At 38.1% G+C, this 11425-nt stretch overlaps 1 protein-coding gene across 1 annotated transcript in view; it reads right to left on the bottom strand.

Annotated features, from left to right (window-relative positions):
- The window catches only part of evi5l (ecotropic viral integration site 5 like), a gene marked incomplete at both ends in the record, with an annotated part of 15900 nt that extends 7988 nt beyond the window's left edge, over nucleotides 1-7912 (bottom strand). The window contains 12 exons of the mRNA XM_083909158.1: nucleotides 1107-1247; nucleotides 2573-2605; nucleotides 2960-3013; nucleotides 3835-3895; nucleotides 4152-4249; nucleotides 5382-5471; nucleotides 5571-5714; nucleotides 5863-5988; nucleotides 6086-6160; nucleotides 7095-7319; nucleotides 7402-7591; nucleotides 7671-7912. Coding sequence (XP_083765284.1) covers nucleotides 1107-1247; nucleotides 2573-2605; nucleotides 2960-3013; nucleotides 3835-3895; nucleotides 4152-4249; nucleotides 5382-5471; nucleotides 5571-5714; nucleotides 5863-5988; nucleotides 6086-6160; nucleotides 7095-7319; nucleotides 7402-7591; nucleotides 7671-7912 — 1479 coding nt within the window. The remainder of the gene's footprint in view (nucleotides 1-1106; nucleotides 1248-2572; nucleotides 2606-2959; nucleotides 3014-3834; nucleotides 3896-4151; nucleotides 4250-5381; nucleotides 5472-5570; nucleotides 5715-5862; nucleotides 5989-6085; nucleotides 6161-7094; nucleotides 7320-7401; nucleotides 7592-7670) is intronic.
- Nucleotides 7913-11425: the final 3513 nt, after the last annotated feature.

The following is an 11425-nucleotide window of genomic DNA, read 5'->3' as shown; positions in this document are numbered from 1 at the left end:
CCTACACCTATAGATACATAGATAGATCTCTATTCTCATTGTAAGCTATATACAAGGAGATTCTCGGCACCAGAGGTCGAGTGGGATGGATGGGGCTAGTACAATTTGACACATTTTTCCCGTTCCTGCGATAAACGCCCTCAGACAAGTTTGTTCAGTTATGAAACTTGCAAAAACGCCAAGATGGACGGCAAATCCAAGATGGCCGACTTCCTGTTGAGTCGAGATCATGGTCCCAAGAGGATTTTTTCTTTGTCTTGGACCGAACGATGTTCCCACCAAATTTCGTGAAATTTGGCGCAACTAAATTTCGGCCCGCTCCATGGGCGTTTGACCTGTGGGGGGCGCTACTGAGACATTTTGCATTGGAGTTACGCAATTCCATTATTTGATCGAATTTTTCGCCAGTTCTGGTTTTCGTGTTCTTGCGATAAACGCCCTCTGACAAGTTCGTTCAGTTACGAAAAAACCTAACGAAAACAATTTCCTTCTTCGGGATAATAAAAGTATTCAGAAGGTGGACGCCAAATCCAAGATGGCCGACTTCCTGTTGAGTTGAGGGCATGGTACCAAGAGGATTTTTTGTTCTTCTTTGGCCGAAAAATTCTGTGAAATTCGGCGCAACTAAATTTCGGCCCGCTCCATAGGCGCCTGACCTGAGGGGGCACTACTGAGCCATTTTGCATTGGTTTTTCACAATTCCACTATTTTAGCGAATTTTTCGCCAGTTCTGGTTTGTGTTTTCGTAGGTTTTCACGCACACTTAGGTGGTCAAATTCAAGATTCCATGAAAAGTAATAAGAATTCCTAGAATAACAATAGGTCCCTAATACATACTATATGATATAGAACAAAATATAACATAACAACTTAAAATTATTTAAAATTTAGTGTCGAAATCTTGCTTATCTTGTATAAAAAAGTATTCCCACAGTTTATCTTTACATGACGCATCTTAAAGTTTCTCAAAGTGGAGTTTCTAATCCCCTGCTGTAGTGAAACATGTTTAAAAACAGTGGCTCGGTGATGCCAACCATGACCAGGAAGTGTTATTGCGTCCAGTGTTATTGCACACACAGATTCTGGGCTGTTTGGGCTGTGTTTACCCTCTGCTGCTGCAGCTCTCTGACGGTGTCCTGCGCCTTCTCCAGGTTCTCCGTGGCCGCGTTGCACTGCTGCCTCACCACCGCCAGCTCGCGCTTGATCACGTAGTTCTCCTCCGCTTCCTGTGCCCTGGTCACCTGACCCTGGAACAGCAGGGGACAGCGGTCACAACAACGGCGTTTAAAACGCCTTAAAGCAACGGCTGATTTTACACTGACGTGCGGGGAAAAGGTTATTCAGGGAAATTAAAAACATTAATGCGAATAAAGCTGCAGTGTGTAAGCTTTGATGAGTGCCCAGGAATTAATCTTCATGAGCAGAAATCATGTAATATTTCTATAAATATAAACACAGATAGGGACTTATTGTGCGATCTTATTTGACAATGGTTTGTTTATATTTAAATTATGCACTAGCGTTTGCAGGGGAAATGGTACAAGGAAGACTTTTAAGGCTTTAAGGGAATTATTTCAGCAGCGTTTTATTCAGTTTACTGGCATAAAATAATCTGAGAAGATGTTTTTAATTGCCTGGGTCTGACTGAAAGTGAGAGATAACCTTGCGACTGCATCTCTAAAGGGCAAATTAACTGAATACATATACTTACTATGCATATATTTACTGTATAAATATATGCATATATATATATATATATACTGATTTTCTGAGTAATTAATTTTTGGTTAGTTAGTTTTTTTGAATAATTTTTTTTCTGACTAATTTTTTTCCTTGTTTTTCTGAGTATTTTTTTTCAGTTTTTCTGAGTATTTTTTTTCAGTTTTTCTGAGTAATTTTTTTCTGTTTTTCTGAGTATTTTTTTTTCTGAGTATTTTTTTCTGTTTTTCTGAGTAATTTTTTTTTCAGTTTTTCGGAGTAATTATTTTTTTTCTGTTTTTCGGAGTAATTGTTTTCCTTGTTTTTCTGAGTATTTTTTTTTCAGTTATTCAGAGTAATTTATTTTTTGATCTGTTTTTCGGAGTGATTTATGTTTTATGGATATGTTTTCGTTGTCAATAATTGAGAAAAATAATTACTCTGAAAAATAGAAAAAAAAATACTCTGGAAAATAATTGTCAGAGAAACAGAAAAAAAAATTTGTCAGAAAAACAGAAAAAAAATAATTCACAAAAACAAGTGAATGCAATACGCTTCCGTATTAACACAAGATAAATTGTAGCTTGTTAATTATCGAGTCCCATAAGATACTTTTCATATATTGGTATTGGTATTTATAAGCACATATAATACTTTTTTTTAATAATAAAAACCAGCATGCCACATGCAGGGGTCATTGTTTCCTCCATGTATAAATAATTGAACATGCTTTCAGGGATGACAGGAGAGCCTTATATAAACTGAACAGGTAAACACAGCATAAACAATCATTCTCTCATGCACGTCTGCCTGTTCATTGTTAAGAGGAGGGAGTAAAGCGGTGCAGGAGAGGAGAGTTTACAGTTTACTCTACCTGGATCAGTCTGTCTGCCAGAGCGGCACTCTCCTACAGCGCAACAAGAGGAGAGGAGGAAGAGGAGGAAGAAGAAGAGAGTGAAAGACAGTGGGGGGTTCACCGAGGAGGAAAAAGAGAAAAGATTCAAGGAAATGAAAGGAAAGTCTCGTACATTTAAGAAACACTTCACATTTAGAGAAGCAGAAACGGATGAGAATACTCAGAAAAAAAGTGTTTCTCAAGAGAAGAGACACACAAACGGACAAGCTCTTGAGGACGAGACAACAACCACAGTGGAGTGTACACATTTAAATCTGCCGAGTTTAACTGAAACGATCAGAATTGTGAGGGATCTCAATAACGCAAGACTCACGTTAGCATTTAGACGAGCTGGGAATCACTTACCTTCTCCAGCGTCTCGATCCTCTGCTTCAGCAGCCGGTTTTCTGTGCGTAGTCTCTGAAGCAGAGAGAGCAGAGTCACACCAACAGTGTAGGTGTTTCACACCCAACAGTGTACTTGCACTTGTACTTGCAAGTTTGTTCAGTTACGAAAAACGCCAAGATGGACGCCAAATCCAAGATGGCCGACTTCCTGTTGCGTGGAGGGCATGGTGGCAAGAGGATTTTTTCTTTCGTCTTTGGCCGAACGATGTTCCCACCAAATTTCGTGAAATTCGGCACAACTACATTTCGGCCCACTCCATAGGCGTCTGACCTGAGGGGGGCTCTACTGAGCCATTTTGCATTAGTTTTTCACAATGCCATTGTTTTAATCGAATTTTTTCGCCAGTTCTGGTTTTCGTGTTCTTGCGATAAACGCCCCCTCAAACAAGTTCAGTTACGAAACTGGCAAAACGCCAAGATGGACTCCAAATCCAAGATGGCTGACTTCCTGTTGAGTTCAGGTCATGGTCCCAGGAGGATTTTTTGTTCGTCTTGGACCGAATGATATTCCTACCAAATTTCGTGAATTTCGGAGCTGAGCCATTTTGCATTGGTTTTTCGCAATTCCATTATTTTATCAAATTTTGCGCCATATTCTGGTTTGCGTGATATTGTATAAAATATAATATATAACATAAAATTATTTAAAATTTAGTGTCAAAATTTTGCTCATCTTGTATAAAAAAAGTATTCACACAGTTTGTGGAGTTTTTAACCCCTTGCTGTAGTGAAACGTGTTTAAAAACAGTGGCTCAGTGATGCAATACATGACCAGTGTACTTGCAACGCACCCCGCACAAATAAATATAAATATATAAAATATCAAAAACACACCTTGATCTCGATCTGCTCCTCCATTTCTTTGTTTTTGATCGTTGTGTACTCTTTCTCCAGCCTGGTGGGAAAACAAGAACAGATGATGCAAAAATCACAACAAGAAACAAAACTAATTTCTTTGTTTTGGCTTGTTTTTGACAGGAAAAAAGGCAAAACCATGATACCATCCACTCATCGCAATACTCGAAGAAGAAAACAAACGCCGGATATGAGCGTGCATTTGTGACAGACGCCTCAGCATAAGTTTTAACAACGGAACAAACAAAACGTCCTCTGTGAAAATAAAGTCGGTGAAAAGTGATCGCCGCTCTTACTTCTTCATCCTCTTGGGGTTGTATTTGACCTGATAGGCTCGGAGAATCAGTTTGTCCGGGCAGCTGTCGAACTGGTGAGGGATCACCTTCTGGAAATGCTGCAAGGGCCCAGAGCAAAGAAGACAAGAGTTCAGAAAGTGAAGAGATGATCGGCCATGTTTTTATGAAGATGTTGGCAGATGGCGTTAAAAAAAACAAAACATATATATATACACAAATATATATATGCATAAATATATATACACAAATATACACATATACATATACACACATATACATATGCATAAACACACACATATATATATACACACACATATACATACGCATATTCACACATATATATATGTACACATATACATATGCATATACACACATATACATACGCATATACACGCATATATATACACACACATATATATATATATATACACACACATGCGCATATATATATATACACACACGCATATATCTATATATATATATACACACATATACGCATAAATATATATATATATATACACACACATATACGCATATATATATATAAATATATACACACATATACGCATACACACATATATACGCATACACATACATATATACACACATATATACGCATACACATACATATATACACATATATACGCATACACATACATATATAGACATATATATACGCATACACATACATATATACACATATATATACGCATACACATACCTATATACACATACCTATATATACACACAGATATATACACACATAAATTATACAAACACACACACACACACACACACACACACACACACACACATATATACTGTATATATATATATATATATATACACTCACACACACACACATATACACACACGTACATATATAGATATATACATATATATTTATACATACATATACACATACATATATATATATGTATATATAGTCTTAGAAAATGTTATTATAGGTAAAGTTAGAGTAAGAATAAACGTTATAATAATAAAGAACATTTTTCACTCCAACAGCAAGAGACCAGACACATTTGTACAATACATAAAAAAAATCAGGAACGAATTCACCTGTTCACAGCAATAAAGAAAATCACTTGTATATTTAAAAAATATATATAAACATATAAAACATAAATAAATAATATACCGGGTCCAAAAATGCATACAAATGTTAACGTGTAGTTTGTGACCTGTGATGAAGAAGCTGTGGCTGCTCACCTGCGACATGCCTTCCATGTCCAGCTGAATGAGGTCAGTCTGGTTGTACTGCAGGATGGCCAGGCCCACACGGAAGATAATCTCTAAACCCTGCAGGTCAGAGAGGTTATTACAAAATGTGCTTAGTGAAACTGACATTTTTTTGAGATTACTAAAACCAAGACAAAACGAGCTCATTGCGTTTCCTACCTCATACATGAAAATATCAAAGATGCGAGTGGCGACAGGCAGAGGGAGGAAGGTGAGGAAGAGGGTGAGGAACCAGGAGGAGGCGTACATGGACGTGTGGAAACTCTGGGACCGGAAATGGACGTTCAACTCTGGAAGTTGCTCCTGAGACAAAAGAAACAAGAGCATGATTGTAAACTAAAGAAAACCCCAGTCAAAAAAAGATAAATTAATGATTTGCTGCCCCTCAGTGGACAAGTTTCATACTGCAATCGCACTCATTTTGTTACTTTTTTTTTTTTTTTTTTTTTACCTGGAGCAGATATTCAAACTGGTAGATGCAGAGGCCCAGTTCAGCCATGCTGGGTTTGAACAGCTCCCTCAGACGGTACTCCTGCATCAGACGCACAAACACACAGAACGCCTCCTCCTCGGGCATCTGGGAGGACAGGATGTGGATGAAATTCAAATTGTACAGTTACTGAAATCTAACAGGACAGGCTATAATAACCCTCATCACATCGTTGGATCATTACCTGCATAAGCAGCAAGCCAACGATGAAGGCACTGCCCTGGCAGTAGCCCACCTCTCGATCCACCAGAGAATATGCCTTAAAACAAACAAACAAAGGATTAAAACACGAGTAAACAGAAGTAAGGGAACAGGAGACCGTTGTGAAAGGCAATCTAACAAGATCGTTTGATTTCAGAAATTAAAACCACATGACAAAGTTCATGGTACTTCCTCATTTTTTTCTAGTACTTCCGTGTAATGCTGAAACCCATTTGTTTCAAAAAGAAGCCAGGGGATGTTGTATGGAATTCATTTGTGTCAATATTTTCACTTTCCACAAATCAAACGCTTTTTAAGATGCAACAAAAATGAGGGAGCGCAAAGAACAAGTGAGGGAGCGCAAAGAATAAATGAGGGAGTGCAAAGAACATGAGAGGGAGCGCAAATTACAAGTAAGGTAGCGCTAAGAACAAGTGAGGGAGCGCAAATTACAAGTAAGGTAGAGCTAAGAACAAATGAGGGAGCGCTAAGAACAGGTGAGGGAGCGCTAAGAATAAATGAGGGAGCAAAAAGAACAAGTGAGGGAGCGCTAAGAATAAATAAGGGAGCACAAAGAACAAGTAAGGGAGCGCAAAGAACAAGTCAGGGAGCACTAAGAACAAATGAGGGAGTGCTAAGAACAAGTAAGGGAGCGCAAATAACAAATGACGGAGCGCAAAGAACAAGTGAGGGAGCACAAAGAATAAATAAGGGAGCGCAAAGTGTATTTTCAAACAATAAAATACAATATTTTTGAATTATTAAATTGATATTTTTGTGTTTGAAAATATTGACACAAATCTTATTCCATATGGATTTGAAAACACAGATTTAAAACAATCAACTGCAGGAATAATAGATTTGTGAAATATAACATATTTGTGAGATTCACATCATCAGTTCATGCTTAATTACTTCATAAATAGTATATTAATTGAATTGAAAATCAATTCGAGCGTTCGGTTGACATTAAACCGAGTTCAGACGTCCACCTTCATGACGTTGAAGAGGACTTCCTGGCCCAGGCTGTCCTGGCCTTTGAAGAACTCGTGCTCGGGGTAAGTGCGGGCGATGTCCCTGCGGATGAGCTTCTCGCAGGGCGAGGACATCTTCAAGAGCTCCGAATACTGGTTCTTCACCGGCATGTCGGTGGCGTTGCCGAGCAGCTGCCAGACGATGGCCCGGAAATGGTGAGGGATGCCCTTCCTGATCAGCTCCTGCAGCGCAGAGACAGACAGACAGACATCAATAATCGATCAATTGATATATTCTACAGGAATAAACAATCTTTTACCCCACCTTTAGTAGTTTGTCCTTTTTGCGTCTCCACTCCTCCCACTCGTTGACGATGCGTCCCCACAGGATCCAGGTGTCCTCCTCCAGGTGTGACAGGTTGGACGAAGCAGAGGAGCTGGACACCAGCGAGGAGCCACTGTTGCGCCGGGAGCCGCTCATCGACCGCATGGATTTAGAATCGGCCTCCAGTAACCTGCGTGAAGACAACGGTTTTATTACGGCAAATCGTTTCCGATCAGGCTGATTCCTGCCCCTGAATCTACTGCTCTTACCTGTTCTGTTCCTCCAGCTTGGCCAGCAGCTCCAACTCATCGGGACTCAGGTTCTCCGAGTCGGCCGGGGAGGCCGCTGGCGCAGACAACAACGCATCATGGGAAGATGAATCCGGACTGAGCACCGGGCTGCCCGTCGACGAGGGGTCTGGGTCCATTCCGGACGGGGACGAAGGGCACTCGAGCTGAGAGAGAGCCCCGACGGAGCCCTCTCTTTCTGGGCTGCCGCTGGGCAGAGACATGGTCACGACGACGGGGGGAGGGATGGAGGGATGTGTGCAGCAGTGTGGATGGGGGTCAGGAGATCTCACTGCTGGCTTCCCCTCCTCAGCGAGCCTTGCCGTCACCCGATTGGCCACCGAGCTCTTGAAACCTGCGATGAGGAAGAAAGAAAAATCAGTGAAAATGAACAGAAAATGACAAAACTGGTTTAATTAAGCGATCAAACCTCTACAGCTTTTAAAAATGACCGGTGTTTTGTTTTCATGAACAGAAACAATGTGCGGGTTCTGTCAAGCAAAACTATCAGACCTATGGGCTTTATCCCTTTAAGGTACGCAAAAAAAAAAGCAAAGGAAATTGTTTTCTTTGCATTTTTTATCATTTTATTTTATTTAGTTGTTGCGTACATATACATATATACACACATACATATACACAAATACATATATACATGTATATACACGTATATATACACATACATAATACATATATACACACATACATGCGTTCATATACATATATACACACATACATGCGTACATATACATATATACACACACACACGCGTACATACGTACATATATACACACACACACATGCGTACATACGTACATATATACACACACACACATACGTACATATATTCCCCAAACACATACGTGCATATATACACACACACACGTACATACACACATATATACATATATACACGCATATATACGTATATATACATATATACACACATATATATTTTCTCCTACTGTATTTTAGATACAGGCCTCTACCAAACGGTTGAGATGTCTGTTCATAATAAACCTGGTTTGCATAATTCATAAAGTACAACATTCAGAACAAGTCATATTAAGTGTTAGCTTGATGCATTTTTTAATGAGATATAGTGACTTAAAGTGTGGTCAGTCGTAAACATTCCATGACAGTCGTAACAGATCACTTCCTGTGTGCGGCGCGGGAGTGTCACCGGGCGACACGAGATCGGAAACATCACAATACTGAGACATACAGAGACGGAGAGACTCAAACTCCATCATCCTTCCAAAAAAAAAAGAATACAAACATACACAAATGTAAGATTTCATGTCACAAACATACTGCTCCAATAACGCTGCTCCCTGTAAACGACGCTACGCCCTGGCACAAACAACTGCTTTGAAGGAGCGGCCCTTAGTCACTGTATGACATCACCCTGACCGGGAGCATTGTGGTCCATCACTGCAGACAAACGCTCTTTGCTCTCAGCTCAGAGGCGTTTGTTCACACAAAGACAAGACTGTGATGCCTCCACCAGGAACAATGCTGCTAATGTGACAATGTGACTTTTAACTCCTCTGATACACAGGGACACAGTAGGACACACCAGTCTGCAGCGTTTATTACAACCTACGACGACGAATTGTTCAGTTAATGTCACACCCTGACCGAGCCTGGGTCGCACCGTACCAAAACTACAGCTGGAGAATGTAGATGTGTCAGATTAACGGTTGTCAGAACATCTACCAGTTTGTTTTGCTTGTTCCAGGTCAGGACTGGTGACCCTCACAGAGGCATGTGTGTCTTCAGTGCAACATTCAACCGACTCATGTGAGGCGCCTCGTTCAGGTCCTGCACTTTGCTTTCATTTTCATCTTATATACAAAGCTTTTTATACATAGAAAGCATGTGTAACTATATCACATGACAAAAAAACATTAAAAACACAGAGTATGTATCGCAGATGACGCGTTTGCACGTCAAGCATGTGCTGTTGTAGGAAGGCAAATCAGCGTCTTTGTAATCAGAGAGGAAAGATTTAAAAAGAAAACGCCTGGACATAATTTCCATTTTTTGGCCCTTTTTTTTTTTTGGACATTGAGATTCAAACTCAAACAAATGTTACTTTAAATATGTTTTATACTGTTCACATTTCCAATTTAACACGCTAAATCTGGTGTTTGTGTATAACTAGTAGTTATAGTATAATACTAGTATAATAGTGTTGTTTTTTTTTGTTGTTTTTTTAAATAAAATGTTTTCTTCATTTTAAATTGTTAGGATACTATTTTAACATGCAGTCAATTGTAAATAAGTGCCAAATATAGAATTTTATTTTACAGAATATTATTCTGGAAAAACATATATATATACACACACACACATACGTATATATGCATACATGCATATAAACATACATATACGGATATATACATACATGCATATAAACATACATACGTATATATACATACATGCGTATATATACATACATGCATATACATACATGCGTATACATACATGCGTATACATACATACATGCATATACATACATACATGCATATACATACATACATGCATATACATACATACATGCATATACATACATACGTATATATACACATACGTATATATACACATACGTATATATACACATACATACGTATACATACATACGTATACATACATACGTATACATACATACGTATACATACATACGTATACATACATACGTATACATACATACGTATACATATATATATATACATACGTATATATACATACATGCATATACATACATACGTATATATACATACATGCATATACATACATACGTATATATACATACATGCATACATACATACGTATATATACATACATGCATACATACATACGTATATATACATACATGCATACATACATACGTATATATACATACATGCATACATACATACGTATATATACATACATGCATACATACATACGTATATATACATACATGCATACATACATACGTATATATACATACATGCATATACATACATACGTATATATACATACATGCATATACATACATACGTATATATACATACATGCATACATACATACGTATATATACATACATGCATACATACATACGTATATATACATACATGCATACATACATACGTATATATACATACATGCATACATACATACGTATATATACATACATGCATACATACATACGTATATATACATACATGCATACATACGTATATATACATACATGCATACATACATACGTATATATACATACATGCATACATACGTATATATACATACATGCATACATACGTATATATACATACATGCATACATACATACGTATATATACATACATGCATACATACATACGTATATATACATACATGCATACATACATACATGCATATACACATACATGCATACATACATACATGCATATACACATACATGCATACATACATACATGCATATACATACATGCATACATACATACATGCATATGCATACATACATATATATATATATACATACATACGTATATACGCATATATACATACATGCATAGACACATATACGAATACATACATGCAAATATACATATACATACATGCATATACGCATATATGTACAGTCTATGACATTAACAAACACACATGCACATTACCAGTTGAGATACACGAGGACGAGACAAGGGCCCACATTTATACACAGAAAACAGGCTGATGATCAAAAGAGCCATG

The sequence above is a fragment of the Microchirus variegatus genome (assembly GCF_963457635.1).
Source record: "Microchirus variegatus genome assembly, chromosome: 23".
In the NCBI taxonomy this organism is placed as follows: domain Eukaryota; kingdom Metazoa; phylum Chordata; class Actinopteri; order Pleuronectiformes; family Soleidae; genus Microchirus; species Microchirus variegatus.
Note: the sequence above shows the minus strand (reverse complement) of the source record. Positions and strands in the feature narration are given on the sequence as shown.